This window comes from Dipodomys ordii, unplaced genomic scaffold (assembly GCF_000151885.1).
Source record: "Dipodomys ordii isolate 6190 unplaced genomic scaffold, Dord_2.0 Scaffold2, whole genome shotgun sequence".
In the NCBI taxonomy this organism is placed as follows: domain Eukaryota; kingdom Metazoa; phylum Chordata; class Mammalia; order Rodentia; family Heteromyidae; genus Dipodomys; species Dipodomys ordii.
Window position 1 is genome coordinate 1,986,867 of NW_012267218.1, and position 22,375 is coordinate 2,009,241.

The 22,375-nt window shown below is 54.8% G+C and overlaps 1 protein-coding gene across 1 annotated transcript in view; it reads left to right on the forward strand.

The window, feature by feature from the left end:
• The first annotated feature begins 3,480 nt into the window (after window positions 1–3,480).
• Window positions 3,481–22,375, forward strand: part of Cdc42bpb (CDC42 binding protein kinase beta (DMPK-like)) — a 51,442-nt gene continuing 32,547 nt past the window's right edge. Inside the window, exons 1-12 of the mRNA XM_013012940.1 lie at window positions 3,481–3,567; window positions 6,235–6,318; window positions 7,381–7,476; window positions 9,805–9,953; window positions 11,701–11,794; window positions 12,948–13,148; window positions 13,835–14,083; window positions 16,325–16,404; window positions 17,102–17,268; window positions 17,353–17,472; window positions 19,346–19,479; window positions 21,079–21,321. Coding sequence (XP_012868394.1) covers window positions 3,505–3,567; window positions 6,235–6,318; window positions 7,381–7,476; window positions 9,805–9,953; window positions 11,701–11,794; window positions 12,948–13,148; window positions 13,835–14,083; window positions 16,325–16,404; window positions 17,102–17,268; window positions 17,353–17,472; window positions 19,346–19,479; window positions 21,079–21,321 — 1,680 coding nt within the window. The 5' untranslated portion in view covers window positions 3,481–3,504. The remainder of the gene's footprint in view (window positions 3,568–6,234; window positions 6,319–7,380; window positions 7,477–9,804; window positions 9,954–11,700; window positions 11,795–12,947; window positions 13,149–13,834; window positions 14,084–16,324; window positions 16,405–17,101; window positions 17,269–17,352; window positions 17,473–19,345; window positions 19,480–21,078; window positions 21,322–22,375) is intronic.

Here is a 22,375-nt window from a genome sequence, read left to right on the forward strand (position 1 = left end):
TAAAAAAGTCAGGGCCCAGCCCTGAGTCTCGCAGTTTATCTTTTCAAGCTCTGGTCTGGGTTGTGTTTCCAAAGTTCTTTTGTCCACACTGGTTCTGATAAACCCACGTGTCCGCACACGCCCGCCAAGACTGCGGAGATGTGTGAGCAGCGAGAAGAGGGAAGGCAGAGTAGAGGAAGGAGCCAGATGGCAGAGGATGCTGGGCAGCCCTGGAACAGGGGCCTCCTCTGACCCCAGCTGCGGAGCAGACACCAGGAAATCTACTCGCTGAGGAGCCAGCGGCTTTTCTAAGATGGCATGCTGCTAGAGGACTTGATCTAAGTGAAAGCTGGAGCTTGCTGGGGGCCCACGGTGCACAGCCTCTCCTCCCTGGTGGGGACACAGAGCAGATAAACGTGGAATTAAAGTGGCCCCTCTTGTTGATTATAAAATACACAACAGGTGGAATAAAGGGTTAAATAGTTTTTAAAGCCACTAAAGAGAAAATAAGATTGCGTATCAGATCTACTATGAGTTGATCATCTTTCTGAGCCTTAATAAAATGACCCAGAGTTGTTTCTTTTTGGTCATGGGGCTTGAACTCTGGGCCTGGGCGCTGTCCCTCAGCTCTTCAGCTCAAGGCTAGTGCTCTACCACTTGAGCCACAGCCGCTCTTACGGCTTTTTCTGCTTATGTGGTGCTGAGGAATTGAACCCAGGGCCTCATTCATGCAAGACAAGCGCTCTACCATTATGCCACCTTTCCAGACCCACCAATCAGTTTTTCTTAATTATTATTTTATTGAAGTAGTTGTCCAAAGAAGTTCCCATCCTACAAAACAGTACTTGAATACGAAGTGTCTGACAACATTGTCACCCAGCTCTCCTAACCCACCCCTTCTCTCTTTTCCTTTCTTTTTTTAATTGAGATTAGGTGATTACATAAATTTCACAGTATTGTGTAATAGTGATACTTAAAGTCACAAATACATTTTAACCTTCACAAGGCAAATTGTCATTATCACCTGCCAGTCGGCTTTATTGAGATAATTTTGTTGAAACTAATGTTCCCAGGGTGTGGTGGTGTATTCCTGTACCCCATTTCTCGAGAGGTAGCCACAGGAGGATCATGAGCTGGAGGCCAGTCCAGGCTGTTTTTAGTAAGACTCTAGCTCAGAAACGAAAACAGGCTGGAAATGTAGCTCATGTGGTAAAGCAGAGGCCCTGGATTCCATGTTCAACACCAAAAAGAAAAAAGTAGTTTTAGCACGGTTGAGATGAAACGTGCCGCTCCCTACCTGTTTACGGTGGAGGAAGGGCGTTTCCAGTGGTCACGGGTGGTCATCACAGCAGGGGGCGGCCATACAGTAGTCACCAGCCTGGCTGGGAGCCGGGAGTGGATCTGCACACACGCAGCCGGCGTGCCGCCAGCCGGGGGGACTCACTGCGACCCAGCGTCCGTGGGACATTAGGGACCTTTGGGGAATATCTCCTCAGATCTCACCCTGAAATCATCAGGCATGAGAACACCCATTACAAACTCACCCCAAAATCATCTTCGGAAGGAAATGTATGCTCAGTACTCGCTGTGGTCTGTCAGTTCAGTGACCAACTATCATGTAATACAGAAATGGAAATGTGGATTTCCAAAGCAGAGCAGATGTAGCATGGAGATGACGGAGTTGAGCTGCGCATGGACGGCATCATCATAGGTGGGATTCGCTTCTACTTCCTTGAATGCTTCTGTGTGGTTTGTGCTTTTTGCACCATAGCTAACAGGTGTGGATGTTGGGTGTTTTGTGTAGTCTGGAATGCTGGGCTGAGCCACAGTCTCGGGAGCTCTCTACCTTCCTGTTTCAGGTGCCTGTGTTCTGGCTGATTGGTCTCTTTCCCTTTTGCTTTCTCCCCTACACCCTTCTTCATGCAACTCCCGTCTCCCCCCTTACCTTACTGGATTTAGGACCCCGCCTACTTTGGTCTGTGAGCCCAGTTTAACTCGGTTCCCTTGTTAAAGACCTTGTTTCCTCATGTCACTTTTTTTTTGGGGGGGGGGGGGGGGCCTTGCACCGCTAGTACATTGTCCACAGAAACCTGGCTCCGTTTCCTCATCTGTAAAATGGGCACAAGCACGAACTCGAGTCAGTGCAAGGAGTGCAGGACCAGGGCCTGTGTGTCTAGCACGGGCCCTCCTGGGTGCATGGACACTAGCCGCTCTGCCCGGGCAGCCTGTGGGGGCAGCCTGCGGGGAGTCTCCTGCCCCGGCCCGGGGCTCCTGCGTGCTCCACTGTTACTGGGCAGAGCTGTCCTCGAGGACAGGTCAGCCTTCCCGTGAGCCTCCGTGGGTGACGCTGGTGCGGACCAGGAGATGGGAAGAGGTTCAGCATGTTTTTGTAGCGATTGTAGTTAGTTGTTCCATTGTTGGGACGGGGTGTTGTACAGAATGGTTACCGTTTCCTGTCAGGCAGACCGGGTAACTTTCTTTTTGGACAGTGTCATCCCTTCCTTCACTTCCACCCAGTTTCCCTCTCTAGCCTCTGCCCACAAGCTTCATTTTCTGCAGTGTACACTGACTAGCATAGGTTCCCTCCCCGTGGGGCCCCTCTAAAAGACAAAAACACTACCACCCACAACCGCAACAAACGCCTTGCCATTTCCTGGGACTTGTTGTCTTAGGGCATTTTAAATATTCAGAAGTTACGCCTTTGAGTTTCTTCCCGTAAGAGTAATTGTATTTGTTTTTTTAATCTTATTGTCAAGGTGATGTACAGATTGGTTATAGTTATATACATAAGGTAGTGACTATATTTCGTGTCGAACTTGTTCTCCACTTTCCCTCCCCCCAACCCTCCATTGTATCTCTCATAATAGTGTAGTTGTTGATAAATATCTGTAAATTAGCATAAATACAGACTTCTAAAGCCTTTCTGATAGTAAAGATTTATTTGTTGGCAGTGTTGAACTCAGGGCCTGGGTGCTGTCCTGGAGCTTTTTTTGCTCAAAGCTAGTGCTCTACAACCCGGAGCCACAGCTCAACTTCCAGCTTTTTAGGTCTTTCCTGCCCCAGCTGGGTTTGAATGAGATCCACAGATCTCAGCTCCTGAGTAGCCAGCGGTTCCCCACCGTAGTAGATGTTATGTAAAAAGTATTTTACCTGGGTGTCAGTAACTCTCATCTATGATCCTAGCTACAGAGATCCTAGCTAGAGATTGGAAGAATCCTTATTAGAGGCCAGCATGAGCAGAAGCTTGCAAGACCCTGTGTGAAGTCAGTAGCTGGGTGTGGTGTCACACCCGTGGTGTTCCAGCTACAGCCGGAGGCTGTCCAGGCTGGCTCCGGCAAAACAGGAGATCCCATCTCAAAAACAACCAGAGCAAAAAGGGCTGGAGATGTGACTCAGGAAACCAGAAGCCTGGGGTTCAGACCAGTACCATGGAAAATCTCAGTCGAGTTTTAAGATAGCATTAATTTGTTAATTCATTTCTTCTTTCTGTTGACAGCGAAACCATTTACACAGCTGGTGAAGGAGATGCAGCTTCACCGCGAAGACTTTGAAATCATCAAAGTCATAGGAAGAGGCGCTTTCGGTGAGGTAGGAGAACCTTCCTCTGTTCTCTTCACCCTGAGGCGGGGCTTGGGGTGCTCCCTGCCTGCTTGGGGTCTACCACAGAGGGAAACCTTGAGTTCTACGTAAAATAGAGACTTCCTGTGGCTCACGCCTGCAGTCCTAGCTACTCGTGAGGCTGAGAGCTGAAGGCCAAGGTCCTAAGCCAGCCCGGGTAGATAAGTCTCCAATTAACCAGCAAAAAGCCAGAACTGGGGGGCTGGGAAGGTGGCTCAGTGGTAGAGTGCCTGGGTTCGATTCCTCAGCACCACATAAGCAGAAAAAGCTGTAAGTAGCACTGTGGCTCAAGTGGTAGAGCTCTCGCCTTGAGCTGAAGAGCTGAGGGATAGCGCCCAGGCCCAGAGTTCAGGCCCCACAACCGACAAAACAAAAACAAAAACAAAAAACCAGAACTGCAGCCCTCCCCAGGCTTCACAGGTGGACACCAGCTGGGAGCAAAACTCCCGGGAGGGAGAGAGAGCTCAGGGCCCTGGTGAGTTCAAGCCCAGTACCCTGGCGCATGCGCGTACGTATGCACCCACCCCCTGGGTGGTGAGTAGCTCATTGGCTGGTCAGGCGGCTTTTGGTGTCAGAGGACAGAGAAAGGCTTTCAGGTTCCGGCAGCTTCCGTGCAGAGCCTTTGCTTCCTGGGTGAGATGAGCGGGTCGCCCCTGCCTTGCGCCCAGCCGCCTTGGCTGCAGGAGCTGCGGGACGGGGAGGGACATGCCACCCAAGCGTGGGGTGGCAGGTGGCCACAAGCAGAAAATGCAAGAGAAGGAAGGGAAAGCTGTCTTGCCAGCGTGGTGTTTGGCTGTGCCGAGTGATCTTCCGCGGGGTGGTGTGGTGCGCTTGCAGTCAGCAGCCCTGTGAGCCCGAGCTCCAGTGGCAGGGCCCAGGGAGCTGCGTGCGGCCTTCTTGCCTGGCCTCAGCCTCGTTTCCACTGCACGTTTTTGCAGCGTCCTTGGCACGCTTGCATTCACAGTGACTCGTTTTATGGTGCTGGGGGCTTAGCCCAGGCCTCTCAAAGGCTTTTCTCGGCTTCGAAGCCCCTTTCCCTTTGTCTTGCCCCCTTCTCCCATGCCATCCACCTGTGTCCTCACTGTTCCCACGGCCTGGCCTCAGTGCCCGGTCCTCACAGCCTCTGGGCCTGGTCTGCTCACGCTCCTGCAGCTGCTGCCGCCCCTGGACCGCCCCAGCACCCACACCCTCCACCTCTGTGAGGACCTGGGCCTCGATCTGAGATGGAGCTCTGGATGTGTTCCATGTAGTCCTGCAGACACCCAGCTCCGCCCCCGTGGCCAGCCCACTCGCGCTGCGTGGCTTTGAGGTGGCCCACAGCTGACGGGGAGGGGGCGGGGAAGCCGCTCATACCCACCTGGGCCTGTGCTAGCGTGGCTAGTTGGTAAGCCAGGCGTTTGGACAGGACGGGGAGGGCGCCTCCTGCTGGGCAGGGCTCTGAGGTGTCTGTGCCCTCATTGCTTGGGCTGCCGTCAGGGCGGCAGGCCGAGGCCTGACCACCACAGAAGTGTGGTGAAGCCAAAGAGGGACTGCTCCTTACATCCCACCCCTGCTCCTGCTAACACAGTTTACTGTCAGGATCCGGAGACCAAAGGAGGGGCCGGAGGGGCTGCTTAGGCCTCTCCAGCAGGCGGCACTGCCACGACACGCCCACAGCTCCTTGGGGGTGGGCTGGACTTGCATGGGGTGTTTAGAAAGGCAGAAAGCCAGGCTTCCCATCTAAGAACTGTTTGATGATGCTGTGTACAAATGTGCTGACCGGGTGCTGGGCCACCAAGGGCTCAAGTCACTGTCACAGAGCAGCCATGGTGTCACAGCAGACGTGACTCCCATAATCAGGGCAGGACCTTGCTTACGAGTGAGCCGGGAGGCTGTGCTGGAAGAGGTGGCGTTAGAGATGGCCTTCAAGGACTGGCTGGCCACCAAGTCTGACCGCAGAAGGCGCCTGCCCTCGCCAAGCACACCAAGCCTATGATACTAGCTCAGGCTGTGGTTTGGAAACTGAGGCCCAAGTCCCTGCGGGCCACACAGTCCCCACTCCTGTTCGGCAAGCACAAGATGGCTGGCTCTCCCTGTGCCTCGGGGCTGGCTGGAGCAGAGATGGGCCCTGAAGGGCGTGGACAGTGCACCGAGCTCGCCAGGAGCCCTGGGGGAAGTCAAGGGTTTGTTGTGCCAGTACTGGGGCTTCAGCTCAGGGCTTCACACTTCTACTTGGCTTTTTCCACTCAAGGTGAGCGCTCCACCATTTGAGCGCCACACTAGCTTTGTGGTAGTTTCTTGGAGATGAAGAGTCTCATGGCCTTTCCTGCCCTGGCTGGCTGTGAACCATGATCCTCAGGTCTCAGCCTCCTGAGGGGCTGGGATTACAGGCGGGAGCCATGGCGCTCAGCTATCAGGTTTGTTTCCAGTGAACATCTCCAGATGTACCCTGGGTAGAGTGGGTGAGCCCAGGAGCCCATTGCTGATGGAGGTTTTCACGTGGTGTGTGTTTAAAGTCAAATTTCGCTGACCAGGGCAACCTTTATGTAGAAAACTTTCCTTGGGGTCCCAGGCGGCTAGGATTCCACCGTAGCAATAAGTATGCAAGGGTTTTGTTTCATGAGCTACATTTTTGTGAAACTCACATTTGTGGTCTAGGTTGCTGTTGTCAAGATGAAGAGCACCGAGCGAATTTATGCAATGAAAATCCTTAACAAGTGGGAGATGCTCAAGAGAGCGGAGGTGAGTGTGGGGGAGGGATGGTGCCAGAATGAGCAAAAATGGAGAGCCAGCTAATCAGAAAAAGCCAGAAGTGGGGCTATGGCTCACATGGTAGAGCACCAGCCTTGAGCACACAGGCCACGCAGGACCATTCTTGCCTTGAGTTCAAGCCCCATTACTGGAGGTTTATGTGCGAGGAAGGGACGGTGGCCCAAGGCTGCCGGCCTCCGCGCACAGGCCGGCTTCCCGGCAGCCGGGTCAGTCCTCTGCCGGCGCAGCCTCTTGGTTTCTGTTGGGCTCCTGGTCGGCATCTGCTACACGTAGAACCTGAGAGCTCAGCGCAGGTTCAGGTGGGCTGGAAACCTGCGGCACTTGAGGCCTGCCCCGGGGGTGGGAGCTCCACTCCCACAGTGGTTCCCTTGCATGCACGCCCCTCAGGGAACAGTGTCAACATCGGGCCACGGTTGCCTGGGGTCTGCATGCCCCCTGCCGTCCTCCCACCAGCCCACCCTTGGTCCCTGGGCTCAGGCCGGCCACACTGAGCAGGTGAGCTGTCCACCGCAGAGTGGTAGCTGCCGCTGGGGCTGCCACAAACACAAACCTCCTGAGCCGCGCACGTGCATGCGCGGACCTCCGTCTCTCGTACCCTGTGCTGTGGCCCGGGCCTCGCAGGCATGTCCTTACCCGGCCGCTAGAGGAGGTTTTCTGTGCGCACCTGGCCACCAGGGGCGGCCTGACTCCGTGAGGCCAGGTGTCCACGTCCCGGACACAGGAGGCCGATCGCGCAGAGAGGCAGCAAGGGAGTGGACCGGAGGTGCGGGCCACGGAGATGGCCCTGGGGGAGGAAGGGCATCTGTGCTCCGGTGGCCTGTGCCCTGGCCCAAGCCCCGAGGGGACAGTCAGAGCCGCTTGGCCTCGTAGCTGCTAGAGGCCGTGTGTGTGTGTGTGTGTGTGTGTGTGTGTGTGTCTGTGTGCATGCGCGTGTGTGTGTGCGCGTGTGCGTGTTGCACAGCCTCTGCGCAGCAGGAGGTCTGGCCGCTGTCCTGGGCCCCTGGTGGGCACTCACTGCCCGCTCTCTCACAGACGGCGTGCTTCCGGGAAGAGCGGGACGTGCTGGTGAACGGGGACAGCCAGTGGATCACGGCGCTGCACTATGCCTTCCAGGACGAGAACTACCTGGTACGTGGCCTCTGCGGCCTTGCCATGCCTTTGCCCCTGTGCACTTCCTTAAGAAATAGAACGTAGAAGGGGCAGGTGCTGAAAGCGTGTGTGTGGCTAGAGAGAGCTGAGGATCTCCGTGAGCTAATCTCCAGCTTGTGGGTTACTTTGTTCTCTGGGTATATTACATTTAAATAAACGGGAATTTGGAATGTTTGTTAACTCAAATTGCATTACAAGGAAACTGGGGCGGGGCCGTGGCTCTGTGCTGGGGTGCTTGTCTGCCCTGCCTTCATCCCCACCAGGGAGAGGGACAAATGGTGTGTGGTGTGTGGGGTGTGGGGTGTGTCTATAATCCCAGCACTTGAGAATTGAGACAGCAGAACTTAACTTCACGTAAGGAAGAAAGGGAAGGAGACCTGAGGGGAGGGAAGAATAAAGAAAAAGAAATGGAGGTGTGGCTCCATTGAGAGCACAAAAGCCAAGCATGAATGTGCGGCCCTGGGTTCAAACCCCAATAATGCCACCAAAAAAGAAAGAGTTGCCAGGCACTGTTGGCTCACACCTGTAACCCTGGCTACTCAGGAGGCTGAGATCTGAGGATCGCCATTCAGAGCCAGCTTGGGCAGGATGTTACCTCCATCACAAAGCACGAGGTGGTGCCATCGGAGGACACGGGCCCTCCAGCCTCCCCAGGCGCCGGCTTCTCACAGTGCCTTGAGGACACTGGGCTGCCCGTGTGCACACTCCTCACACATGACAATAGCTTACAAGTGCAGGGCGCGGGCGCTGGTCTCAGGCTGCGAGTGGTGGCTTTGTGTGGGACTTCATTCTTGGGACCCTCCAGGTGTCCTAAACCTGAAAGGCTGGGTGTGGCCGGCCGGGCCTCGGCAGGCTTCATTTCTCCTGCCAATGCAGCTGCCCGGCAGGCCCACGCAGGAACACAGCCACTGCCGCCTCAGCCCTGTGTGGGCTCCCTGGGCCTTCCCCAGGCTAGTCCAAACTGCAGTTGCCCAACTTACACCTCCTAGGAGTGTGCAGGTGGGAGCCACCGCTCCCAACTCCATCTTTGAGATGGGTCTTGCTGTTTTTTCCCTAGCTGACCTTTGACCACGATCCTATTCTCTCCAGCATCCAGTACCTCTTGCTAAAGTGTGAGCCCCACACCCAGCAGATTTCTAGGTGACGCTCACACCGGTGGGCGGGGCTACTCGTGCTTGACCCAGGCGCCCTCCCTGTGCTGTGGGCAGATGCTGCCCCCCCCCCTTGCTGCCGCCTCGCTCAGCACCAGCACCCTGTGACGCTGGCCACGTTACCCAGGCGCCCTCCCGGTGCTCTCGTGAGCAGATGCTGCCCCCCCCCCCCTTGCTGCCGCCTTGCTCAGCACCAGCACCCTGTGACGCTGGCCCAGAGGCCTCAGCTCCAGGGATGAGGGCTGTGGGTCCTGCTCCTGTGTTTGCTCAGTAGCTCTCGGAAGACTTTCTCCAACCACAGCACTTTCAGCCTTTCCAGATGAAATATGTATTTCCTGATTTTTTTTTTTTTTGCCAGTCCTGGGGCTTGAACTCGGGGCCAAGGCGCTGTCCCTGAGCTTCTTTAGCTCAAGGCTAGCACTCTAGCACTTGAGCCACAGCACCACTTCCAGCTTTTTGTGTATGTGGTACTGAGGAATGGAACCCAGGGCTTCATGCGTGCTAGACAAGCACTCTACCAGTGAGCCACATTCTGAGCCCATAAATATGTATTTTTTATTGAAGTGCTTTCTCTGCCACGTGAATAACTTAAGTTGCTACATGATGTGTATGGTGGTTCATGCCTGTAATCACAGCTACTTCAGTCCAGCCAGCTGGAACAAGAAGTTAGTGCAGTCTTCATCTCAGTATGCTGAGAAGCCTTAAGAGGAGGAACATGAACTGGGCGTCAGGGCTCACGCCTGTCATCCTAGCTACTCAGGAGGCTGAGATCTGAGGATCATGGTTCAAAGTCAGCCCAGGCAGGAAAGTCTGTGAAACTCTTATCTCTAATTAAGCACTCAGGAAACCGGAAGTGGCGCTGTGGCTCAAGTGGTACAGCACTAGCCTTGAGCTGAAGAGCTGAGGGGCAGCGCCCAGGCAAGGCTGAAAAACTAAGCAAAAAAGAGAAAACAGGGCTGGAGACATGGCTCAAGTGGTAGAGTGCTTGCCTAGTAAGCACAAGGCCCTGAACTCAGACCCCCCCCAGTTACCTCTGACCCCCAAAAAGAAGAAAAGCGCGGCAGCACCGTGAGGCGAGCGGGTGGCGCGGGCAGACGGGGCAGGGAGCGTGGGCTGCTTCCACTGCGCGCGTCTGCCTGCTCTCCTTCAACCCTAGTACCTGGTCATGGATTACTACGTTGGTGGCGATTTGCTGACCCTGCTGAGCAAGTTTGAAGACAAGCTTCCGGAAGACATGGCAAGGTTCTACATTGGGGAGATGGTGCTGGCCATCGACTCCATCCACCAGCTTCACTACGTGCACAGGTGCGTCCCGCGCGTCCCCCAGGCGCGGGCCTCAGGCCGCCTCGACCTCCCTTCGCACCCCTCCCCTCCCGGCACTCACCTCCCTGTCCTCCACCTGCAGCAGCCGCCTCCCGGGAAGAGGGGCTTCCCTCTGCACTGGAAATGGGGGGCTCCCTGCAAGGGTGTGGGGTGCCACCCCTCTGTTCTCCCTCCCTAGCCCCCCTCCAGGGAGGCTATTCCCCAAACCATCCTCTCCTTAGAGACAGAGGCATCGGTGATCTTCGCCTTGGGTTTTTGGCAGGGGCGGAGGGAGCTGGTCTACTTTTGTCTTGACCGAAGTAATTTTGGGAAAACAGATTTTGTTGCGCTTTTTTGTTGTTTTTACTGGTTTTTTTTTTAATTTATTTTTTGTGGTATTGAAGTTTTAACTTGACCTTGTCCTGAGTTCCTCCGCCACTCGAGTTCCTTCCCTAGTTCTTTCTTGCTTGACTTGTTCAGTTGGGTCCTGGAGCACAGTCCTCCTCGTTTTCTGTCCTGTAGGGATCACAGGGCACACCACCATGCCTGGTTTATTTGTGGAGATTGGCGGCTCTCTAACTTTTTGCCTAGGCTGGCCTCAAACCATGATCTTTGCATCTTATTCTCTTTTTTTTTAATTTTCTTTTTCTTTCCTTTTATTTTTGCCAGTCCTGAGGCTTGAACTCAGGGCTTGGGCTCTGTCCCTAGACTTCTTTTGCTCAAGGCTAGCATTCTACCACTTGAGCCACTGTGCTAGTTCTGGCTTTTTCTGCTTTATGTGATTCTTCGGAATCAAACTCAGGGCTTCATGGATGCGAGGCAAGCACTGTACCACTGAGCCACCTTCCCAGCCCCTCAGTTTCATTTTTTTATTCTTATTTTTTGAGTTAAACCTTTTAAATTGTTGTTATAAAGGTGTGTGCAGAGGCATTACAGTGATGCGCGTCAGGGAAGGAGCACATGTCTTTTTTGGACAGTGTCACCCCTCCCCTCGCTTCACTTTTTTTTTTTATTAATGTCCAAGACTGAGTTGGTATCTGACACTTGCTTTCACTCACTGGCTGGCTCTGTACCACCTGAGCCACACCTCCCACCCACCTTTAGACTTTGTGGTTTTCAAAAGTCCAGATGTTGTGCAGAGTTTACCCAAAAGCACAGTCCCTGCCCCACCCTGCCCAGATTTCTCTAGCTCCATCTACCAGTGTAGGCGTTGGCCGCTCTTTCTAGACTGACATCTTTTCCACCCACAGGCCTGTGGTGCTGGTGTCTTTCTGCGCACGTGCTCTCTGTTAGACAGTGGGTTAAAATGAGGACTTAACTCCTTCATGTGACCCCCCCTCCATGGGTACCCCAGACCCTTGGGTCCCCCGCCCCCCGCGTTCCCCTGGTGGTGAGACCACTTGGTGGTCAGTGCGGGGATCAGACATCCCGTGCAGTGGTCACGCTTTGGGATCTCGTGATTTCCTAGGTTTGCCATCAGCGTCACCGTGAGCACACTCAGCCGCAGGCCTCAGGACACGCAACCTGAGGCGGACTTTTCTAGATGTCCCTCTGCTTTCTCCCTTTTTCCTGCCATCTGTGCTCTGCCGGCTGGCGAAATAGAATTAAGTCTGAGATTGTGGTGGTGCATGGTGCGGTGGCCAGACTCCCTGCGAGTCACAGCCATTGCAAATCACGCAGCTTGTTGAACCAGTACTTGGGAAGGCATCGGCCCCCGGTGCTCACTCACGTCTGCTTTGCTCACCAACAGAGACATTAAGCCTGACAATGTCCTTTTGGACGTGAATGGGCACATCCGCCTGGCTGACTTCGGCTCGTGCTTGAAGATGAACGACGATGGAACTGTAGGTATTTTGTTGGAGGCTGGTCTCGGGGTAGGTGGAGGGGGTTAAACGTTCCGCTTGACGCGTCATAAGGAAACCACGTTGATTATGCAGACTGAGAAAATGAATCCCTTAGGGGAGAGTTGGAAATTCCTACTGGGGAAGTGTTTGTGAAGTGTAACCGTGTCTGTGTATGTGTGGATGTGGTCATGGGTGGGCCTTGTGTGTCCGGCCCCTCGCTCTCACTGCGTGCGTGGACGTGGTCATGTGTGGGCCTCGCGTGGACGTGGTCATGTGTGGGCCTCGCGTGTCCGGCCCCTCTCACTGCGTGCGTGGACGTGGTCATGTGTGGGCCTCGTGTGGACGTGGTCATGTGTGGGCCTTGCGTGTCCGGCCCCTCTCACTGCGTGCGTGGACGTGGTCATGTGTGGGCCTCGCGTGGACGTGGTCATGTGTGGGCCTCGCGTGTCCGGCCCCTCTCACTGCGTGCGTGGACGTGGTCATGTGTGGGCCTCGTGTGGACGTGGTCATGTGTGGGCCTCGCGTGGACGTGGTCATGTGTGGGCCTCGCGTGTCCGGCCCCTCGCGCTGTGCGCGTGTGGACGTGGTCATGTGCAGGCCTTGCGTGTCCAGCCCCTTGCGCTGTGTGCGTGTGGACGTGGTCATGTGTGGGCCTCGAGTGTCCGGCCCCTCTCACTGTGTGCGCGTGGACGTGGTCATGTGTGGGCCTCATGTGGACGTGGTCATGTGCAGGCCTTGCGTGTCCAGCCCCCGCACTAGGTCATTACCAGTGCTGCAGCAGGCGTCAAGGCTGGCTCCCTCCCTAGCAGGACCCCGTCCTCACTCGGAGGAGGGTGGAGAGCCTGAGGCACACAGTTCCTCACCAGTTAGACTTCCTCTCAAGGGCTGTGGGCACCGGCTGTCACCTGGCCGAACCCAGTGGCCTGGCTCAGACTTGTCCCCAAGCCAGGCCAGCATGGCCAGCCCCAACTCAAGCTCTCCCTGCCTGAGCCTGCCAAGCCCTGGGCTTGCCAGAGGGGCCCGCCGCGCCCAGCTCTGTCATCCGGTCCCCAGTCCTGAGCATCCTGCTTCTTTCCGTGGTTGGGTCGTTTTCTGAGGCCGGCGGCTGGGTGTCCATGCTGGGAGCTCAGAGCCCTGCGACCCTCCCTCCCAGGTTCAGTCGTCCGTGGCGGTGGGCACCCCCGACTACATCTCCCCGGAGATCCTGCAGGCCATGGAGGACGGCATGGGCAAGTACGGGCCGGAGTGCGACTGGTGGTCCCTGGGGGTGTGCGTGTACGAGATGCTCTACGGAGAAACGCCCTTCTACGCGGAGTCGCTGGTGGAGACCTACGGGAAGATCATGAACCACGAAGTAAGCCGCTGCACCCTCTCGCTCTCTCTTCTAGAAGCCGGCCAGGCCTGCGGGAGGGGAGGTCAGGTCAGGTCAGGCAGACACAATGGAGGTTAGGCCTGGCGGGGCAGAGAGGGTAAGCGCATTAGAGCCTTGGGCGGTGGCGTCCAGGGCTGGTGGAGGCTCCGACCTGGGAGACAGGGACCTGTGCGCAGTGAGGAGCCGGGTGGGTGGGAGGCGCAGAGTCACTGCGAGGACCCCGCCGTGCTCCTCAGTCCCTCCACAGGCTTGCAGCACCAGGGGTCTCAGGCAGTGGGGCCTGAATCCTTCCTGACTTCATTTCTTTCCTCTTTCCATTTTTCACCTTGATGTTGCCTTTCTCATTTCCCCTTTGTACGTGTGCACATGGGTATATGGCGTGTGCCATTTCTGGGGCTTGAACTCAGGCTTGGGGCACTTACCTCTGACCAGTGTTCTACCACTTTAGCCTTAGCTATGCTTCCAGGATTTTGATAGTGCATTGGAGATAAGAGTCTCTAATTTTTTTCTTTTTGTTCTTCTCCACAACCAAGTATTTCCTCCCTCCTTCCTCTCCTCCCTGCCTTCCTTCACTGGCTTTGATTTGCATTTAGTAACCACAGAATAATAAGGACTTCGTGGCTTGAGCCTTAGCTGAGCATATCTTCTTATCTGCTGGTTTCACGCAGGAGCGGTTTCAGTTCCCTTCCCATGTCACAGACGTCTCCGAAGAAGCAAAAGATCTCATTCAGAGACTGATCTGCAGCAGGGAGCGCCGGCTAGGGCAGAACGGAATAGAGGACTTCAAAAAACATGCCTTCTTTGAAGGTCTGAATTGGGAAAATATCCGAAACCTGGAAGCACCGTACATTCCGGATGTGAGCAGTCCCTCGGACACGTCTAACTTCGACGTGGATGACGACGTGCTGAGAAACATTGTACGTGTCACGTTCTCCTCTGTGCCCTCACCACAGCCTGAGTACCAGCAGGGTCGGGCGCAGGCGCTTCTTAGCAGATCCCTGGGTTGCAAAACTGTTCTGGTTTTTGCTTTTTTTTTTGGGTCCAGTTGTGGGGCCTGAACTCTGGGCCTGGGCGCTGTCCCTCAGCTCTTCAGCTCAAGGCTAGCACTGTATCACTTGAGCCACAGCACCACTTCCGGCTTTTTTTTTTCTGCTTATGTGGTGCTGAGGAATCGAACCCAGGGCCTGATGCCACCTTCCCAGCCCCGAAGCATTAATTCTTTCCATGGAAGTGTACCTTTTACAGTAGCCTTCAGCTTGGTCTTTAGTGTTACCTCTGGCCCTCAATCTGTCATGGGGCTTGAACTCAGCACCTGAGTGCTGTTCCTGAGCTTTTTTGCTCAAGGCTAGCTCTCTACAACTTGGAGCTATAGCTCTGTTTCTGGTGTTTAGGTGGTTAATTGGAGATAAGAGTCTCCCAGACTTTTTTTTTTTTTTTGGTTCGTCATAGTGTTTGAACTAAGGTCATGGGTACTGTCTCTGAGCTATTTCGCTCAAGGCCACCTCTCTACCATTTTGAGCTGCAGCACCACTGCCAGTTTTCTGGTGGTTAATTGGAGATGAGTCTCACAGCCAGGTACCAGTGGCTCACACCTGTAATCTTAGCTTCTCAGGAGGCTGAGATCTGAGGATCTTGGTTCAAAGCCAGCCCAGGTATAAAAGTCCCCATGAGTCTTATTTCCAATTAAACACTCAAAAACAAAAAACCAGAAGTGGCACAGTGGCTCAAGTGAGCAAAGAGGCTCAAGTGAGCAAAGACAGCACCCAGTCCCTGAGTTCAAGCCCCATAATCGGCCAAAAAAAAAAAAAATTCTCACAGACTTTTCTACCTGAGCTGGCTTTGAACCGTGATCCTCAGATCTCAGCCTCCTGAGTAGATAGGATGACAGGCGTGAGCCACCAGCACCTGGCAGTGCTGCTTTATTTTGGAACTTACCTGAAACCTTTTAGCTTTTTTTTTTTTTCCATACCTTTCCATGCAGCATCACACGCTTTGTTGTGAGAGCTTCTCTTCAGCTATGGCATGGCTCCTTGATGAATGAAGGCAGGCGTCCGTAGATGCGTCAGGAACCCGCCACCATTCCTGGGTGGTTTATGGCCTTGGTCTCTGTCAAGAGCGCAGGGGTTATGTTCATTTGTCTTCATATAGCAGGAGTTCGGGGCGGTAGGTCAGAGTTCTGCTCCCAGGCTTGTCAGCATTGGTGTGGCAGGCCTCCCTATCCCTGCCACATGCCCAGGCTAACACGCCACCCTGGGGCTGTGTGCCCGCCGCCACCCTGTGGGAAGCCACCAGATCCACTCAGCTGAGACCGACTATATGGTCATGTGAACCCCTGTGACCCTTAGGTGCTCCGGCAGGTACCTGTCTGAGCAAGCGGAAGCTGGCCAGCATCCCAAGGCACCTTCCTGTAGATGAGTTTTGAAAAAACATTTCCGGGTAGACAATCTTTTGCTAAAAAAAAAATAGAACCAAAGGCCTGGGCTGTAGCTCAGTGGTAAAGTGTTGCCTACCAAACGCAGTGTCCTTGGTTCGATCCCCAGTACCAAATAAAAGAAGACAACCCAAACTGAAAAGAAAAAAAAAAGAAGCAGAGGTATTTACACAGCATAGAAACATTTTGTCTGAGGTCTGGGCAGACCCTTTGCGAGGGCCGTGGGCGTGTGTCCTCTTGCTCTGTGGGGGTCTGAGCAAGTCTCTCCCTGTCGACACCTGAGCAACCAAGGAGACGTGCGTGCCACAAACTCATTCAAGGTCAGTTTAAGAGGTTGGAGAGGTCGAGCACATGGTGAATGGTAGTATGTTACTATGAGAAATTTAGTAGTAAAGATATTTCTTCTTTCATTTGGTGAAACCTCAGTTTTTCTCTTCTCAAATCAAGTCACATTTAGTGTTTGAGGAAACCAAAGAACTGTATAAACTGTAAGCAAGAATGTACATGCAAGGCTTGAAAATCACAAGAAGTTTGGTATCACTGTTACTGCATTAGTGCTCTTTCTGACAGCGTCCGTGTCCTGGCTGCGCCCGCTGTGTTGGCGAGGCCCCCTGCAGCCCGCACCCCAGGAAGCCCGGCCGGGCAGCGCCCTCCTGCTCCCCACACTGGGAGCTTCTTGCTCACTGGTTTGGATGTAGGTGTCATTTGTGTCTGTGTTCTCACGCAGGAAGTATTACCTCCTGGTGCTCACGCAGGTTTCTCCGGATTGCACTTGCCATTCATCGGCTTCACCTTTACCACCGACAGGTACGTCCTTGCCGGGCCTGTCCCAGCCCTGCAACCCCCGCTGGCGCGGCCCGAGCTCGCTCGCGTTGGTGCGTGCCTGAAGGCTCAGATCTTACCAAGAGGACTGGGTGGGGTCCCTTGAAGGTTTCCTGTTCTTAAGAAACGCACACGTAGTTAGGGCCGGCGTACGATGGCGTCTGTGATAGGTGACATTCTGTGGCGGAGCTGTGTGCTTGCGCACAGCCCAGGACCAAGCGCTCCCCGCGAAACAGGGCTCCTGCACCCAGGCGAGAATTAGGCAGACAGAATCCCCTGTGGCTTAGAGGGCAGGTGTGGCTGCAGCCAGCTTGTCTGCTCGCCCAGGCCCCACACAGGGCTGCTCAGTCTTCAGGACAAGAAGATGAGCCCAGAGATGTTGCCCGAGCCCGCCATGAGTGGCAGAGCCCTTGGTAACCTGCACTGCCCTGACCACCTGCCAGGACCGTGCGGTGTGCAGCCTGCCTGCAGCCCACCAGGCAGGCCCCCTCTGCTTTCCCATGTGAGTGGGTGAAGACCTGGGCTTAGCTTCCCTCGCATGACAGCTGTGCAATTGGGGTCTGTTCAGGCTCCATCGCAGTGCAGGCTTTCCACAGGCATTTTGTTTGCCACTTTGCAAACTGTCTCTCGCCCCAGGAAGTGATGGTGGGGTGGGTGGCGAGCCTGTCGCTCTGCTCTACAGCTGTTTTTCCGACCGGGGCTCCTTGAAGAGCATGATGCAGTCCAACACTCTGACCAAAGACGAAGACGTGCAGCGGGGTCTGGAGAGCAGCCTGCAGGTCGAGGCTTACGAGAGGAGGATCCGGAGGCTGGAGCAAGAGAAGCTGGAGCTGAGCCGCAAGCTGCAGGGTGAGTGGCCGGGGTGGGCTGCCACAGGCCGGGCTGTGTGGGAGGCACTCGCGGCTGGCCACGCTCACGCTGTGTCTCCCCTAGAATCCACCCAGACCGTGCAATCCCTGCATGGCTCCACACGTGCCCTGGTTGGTGCAAACCGGGACAAGGAAATCAAGAGGCTGAACGAAGAAATAGAGCGGCTGAAGAATAAAATGGCAGGTGTGTGTTCTGTTGACCGTTAATGTCTCCAAAGGCCAGGCATGGTTGTTCATATCTGTACTTCTGGTTACTCAGGAAGGCCAAAATGTGAAGCCATTTTCAGGGGAAAAGATTATAGAACCCCATTTCCGTTAGTAGTTGGGTGCAGTAGCTTGCCCTTGCAATCTTATCTCTGCAGAAAGCATGAAGAGGAGGTTTGTGGTTCAAACATAACAGTGAGACCCTGTCCCAACACAGAAAGGGCTGGAGTGTGGCATTAGAGGTGTCCTCGCGCGCATTACTCCGGCTGCTAGTACTGCAGGGTACTGCAGGGGAAGGGCAACTGTTGGCCTTGCTGGCTTCTCCTGATGAAATGCCATAGTTAACTGGCGCTGGCAGTCCTCCTGCTTTCTCCTCGCACTCTCCCTTTTCCTCTGTCTAGCTCTGACAGTTGACTTGGCTGTGTGTGTGTGTGTGAGTGCATGCGTGCACCCAGCCGTGGGCTTGGGCGGGATTCCTGAGCTTTCTTTTGCTCAAGGGTACCAATTGAGCCACAGCTGTACTTCAGACTTCATTTGACAGTTTATTGGAGACGAGAGTGTCGCGGACTTTCCTGCCTGGGCTGGCTTTGAGCCATGATCCTCAGATCTCAGCCTCCTGAGTGGTTAGGATGACAGGTGTGAGCCACTGGTCCCCAGTTTTTAACCTGGCCTCTTGCATGAGGAGCCAGGGCTGCCGTGACTAGCGGCCCAGCCCCATTTCTCCACCTTTTTTACTGCTCCTGGTTATCTGTCAATTTCCTGAAGCCTCTGCTCTAGCCTGCTCCCCACATGGCCAGTGCTGCCGCCAACTCCTGGGGACGCAGGAACCTCACGACTCTGGTGGGAAAAAGACCCGAGTCAGTGACCACTGTCCCCATAGTCCACCTGAGAAAGGGCAGCACTGGGCTGGTGACGCAGCGGGGACTCCCGCAGGTGGACACGTGTCCTCTGGCGATGTGGGCAGGACTCCGGCAGGTGGACGCGTGTCCTCTGGCGATGTGGGCAGGACTCCGGCATGTCCTCTGGCGATGTGGGCAGGACTCCGGCAGGTGGACACGTGTCCTCTGGCGATGTGGGCAGGACTCCCGCAGGTGGACACGTGTCCTCTGGCGATGTGGGCAGGACTCCGGCAGGTGGACGCGTGTCCTCTGGCGATGTGGGCAGGACTCCGGCAGGTGGACGCGTGTCCTCTGGTGACATGGACAGGACTCCCGCAGGTGGACGCGTGTCCTCTGGCGATATGGGCAGGACTCCGGCAGGTGGACGCGTGTGCCAGCACCAGAATGGAGAAAAGACTCTGATCAAAAGACAGTGTGAATTGTCAAGTATTTTTTTTGGGTCCGGTCGTGGGGCCTGAACTCTGGGTGTGGGCTCTGTCCCTCAGCTCTTCAGCTCAAGGCTAGCGCTCTACCACTTGAGCCACAGCGCCACTTCCGGCTTTTATTCTTTTTGCTTACGTGGTGCTGGGGAATCGAACTCAGGGCCTCAGGCATGCAAGGCAAGTGCTCTACCACTGAACCACCTTCCCAGCCCATAATTGTCAAGTCTTTTCCCGTGGGTAGCCAAGCTAGGATGCAGCCCCATACAGAGGAATGTGGCTTGTTTTTTTTTTTGTCGGTCGTGGGGCTTGAACTCTGGGCCTGGGCGCTGTCCCTCAGCTCTTCAGCTCAAGGCGAGCACTCTACCACTTGAGCTACAGCGCCACTTCTGGTTTTCTGGTGGATTATTGGAGATAAGAGTTTCCTGCCCGGGCTGGCTTTGAACCGCGATCCTCAGATCTCAGCCTCCTGAGTAGCTAGGATTGCAGGCGTGAGCCACCAGCGCCCGGCTGGAATGTGGCTTGTTTTTTCCAGATTCGAACCGGCTGGAGCGGCAGCTGGAGGACAGTGCGGCGCTCAGGCAGGAGCACGAGGACTCCACACAGCGGCTCAGGGGCCTGGAGAAGCAGCACCGCCTGGCGCGCCAGGAGAAGGAGGAGCTGCACAAGGTGGCGTGGGGCTGGGGCGGGGCTCACGGAGGATCACGGTTCAGAGGCAGCCCAGGCAGGAAAGTCCGTGAAACTCTCATCTCCAATGAACCATCAGAAAACCAGAAGTGGCGCTGTGGCTCAAGTGGTAGAGCACTTGCCTTGAGCGAAGAGCTGAGGGACAGCGCCCAGGCCCAGAGTTCAAGCCCCACAACCAACAAGAAAAACGGTTGTGTACTGGCGGGGACAGCCCTCCCACGGCGCCCTGTCAGGCGTCAGGCGCCATGCTTCACACCAGTGCGCTGATGCTTTCTAAATTATGTCCGGTTGAACTCATGGTCTGCAGCGGGTGGTCCTGGCACCCGCAGTGATTTTTGTCGGTGTGGCATGGCCTCTCAGAGCGGGCCAGGGGGCTGGGAACTTCCTGTCCGTGCCTCCCTCTCTGTGCAGGAGGGTGACGTAGGCACAATGGGGGGGTGGGCCCTGGTCTCTACGCAGTGCGGTCTTTCCTGGTATGGACCTGTGGCACAGCCTGCAGTCCCAGCCGACTGGGTTCAGGCTGTGTATGTGGCTGGGGGCGAAGTAAGGGGCTAATTCCAAGAAGCTAGATTTTCAGTTGGGTGCCAGTGGCTCACGCCTGCAATCCTAGCTACTCACCTCTGGGGCTCGTGATTCAAAGCCAGCTTAGGCAGGAAAGTCTGTGGTACTCTTATCCCCATTTAACCACTGAAAAGCCAGAAGTAGAGTGGTCTCAAGTGGTAGAGTGCCAGCCTTGAGCAAAAAAGCCCAGTACAGTGCCCAGGCCCTGAGTTCAAGCCCCAGGACTGGCACCAAAAATAACAAATGAAGGCAGGCTTCTTCCTTCCTTCCTTCCTTCCTTCCTTCCTTCCTTCCTCTTTCTTTCTTTTTCTTTTTTTCTTTCTTTTTGTGGGGCCTGAACTCTGGGCCTGGGCACTGTCCCTCAGCTCTTCAGCTCAAGGCTATAGTGCTCTACCATTTTAGCCACAGAGCCTCTTCCGGCCTTTTCTGCTTATATGGTACTAAGGAATCGAACCCAGGGCACATGCATGCAAGGCAAGCACTCTACAACTTCCCAGTAGGTTCTTTCTTAGGTACATAATTATAATCTATAGCCAGCATTTCCATCACTTTTAATTTTTTTTTTTTTTTTGCTGGTGATTGCAGACTTTTCTTGTCAGGACTGGCTTTGAACATGGATCCTCAGATCTCAGCCTCCTGAGTAGCTAGGGTTACAGGTATGAGGTATTGGCGCCTGGCAATATGTTATTCTTTATTACAGTAGGAAATAGCTCCTAGCTTTCTAGACCTTTGCAGGTTTAAAACTTGTATAATTAGCAAGGCACTAGTGGCTCACGCCTGTAATCGTAGCTACTCATGAGGCTGAGATCTGAGGATCTTGGTTCAAAGCCAGCCCGGCCAGGAAAGTCCGTGAAACTCTTTATCTCCAATAAACCACCAGAAAATCGGAAGTGGTGCTGTAGCTTAAGTGGTAGAGCATTCGCCTTGAGCTGAAGAGCTGAGGGACAGCGCCTAGACCCAGAGTTCAAGCCCCACAATCACAAAAACAAACAAAAAACTGTATTATTTTCTTCTGTTCAGCAATTGGTGGAAGCTTCAGAACGACTGAAATCCCAGACCAAAGAACTGAAGGAGGCTCACCAGCAGCGGAAGCGGGCCCTGCAGGAGTTCTCGGAGCTGAACGAGCGCATGGCAGAGCTCCGCTCCCAGAAGCAGAAGGTGACCCGGCAGCTGCGGGACAAGGAGGAGGAGATGGAGGTGGCCATGCAGAAAATCGACTCCATGCGGCAGGACATGCGCAAGTCTGAGAAGTTCAGGAAAGAGGTACTGCTCCAGATGGGGACAGAGGCAGGCCTGGAAAGCCTGCTGTATGGCCTGCATTTTCTAAGTGGATCCTAAGTGTTATGTGAAGCCAGCTACTTTGGTCTGCGAGCATTTGTTTTGTAGCTCCTAATCTTCGCAGTGCTGGAGATGGGATTCCCCACATGAGCAGGTCTGCCACACCTCCAGCCCCTTTTGATGGAGCTGAGGAGAGATTTCTCAAATGTGGGCTATGATCACTCCAACCTGTTTGGTTGTCTGAGATTGGAGAACATGTTTTAGAGCAGGATGGGACTGTCAGGAAAGTACAGGGACTCCATCTCCGTGAAGGGGCCTGGATGGGCGGCGCACAGCTGATCCAGCCGTGACAGAAGCCTGAGTAGGCAGACTGAGGCCTGGCTCACACTCAGGTGGCAAGCAAGAAGACCCATTTCTAAAGTAACTGGCAAAAAACAGACTTGGAGGCGTGGCTCAGCAGTATTGCACCCGCCTAGTAAGCTCCACGCCCCTCCAATTCAATCCCTGCTCCCCTCGGTCTGGTCCTGGGGCCTGAACTCTGGGCCTGGGTGCTGTCCCTCAGCTCTGCAGCTGTAGACTAGCGCTCTACCACCTGAGCCACAGTGCCACTTCCAGCTTATGTGGTGCTGAGGAATGGAACCCAGGGTCTCAGGCATGCAAGGCAAGCGCTCTACCACTGAGCCACCTTCCCAGCCCCCCCCTCTTCAATTGTGTCATTCCTCCCTTCCTCCTCTCGTTACTGCCCACCCCCCACCCCCCATGCTCTGAAACCTTTCATCTCAGCACAGCACTTCTCAATACTCTGGGAAATTATTGAGGGATTTTGTTCTGGTAGAAAATTATCCTGTATAGAAATGTAAAAAATATCTTTTTCTTCTTCTTTTTTTTTGGTCCGGTTGTGGGGCCTGAACTCTGGGCCTGGGCGCTGTCCCTCAGATCTTCAGCTCAAGGCTAGCGCTCTACCATTTGAGCCACAGCACCACTTCCGGCTTTTTTCTTTTTTCTTATGTGGTGCTGAGGAATCGAACCCAGGGCCTCA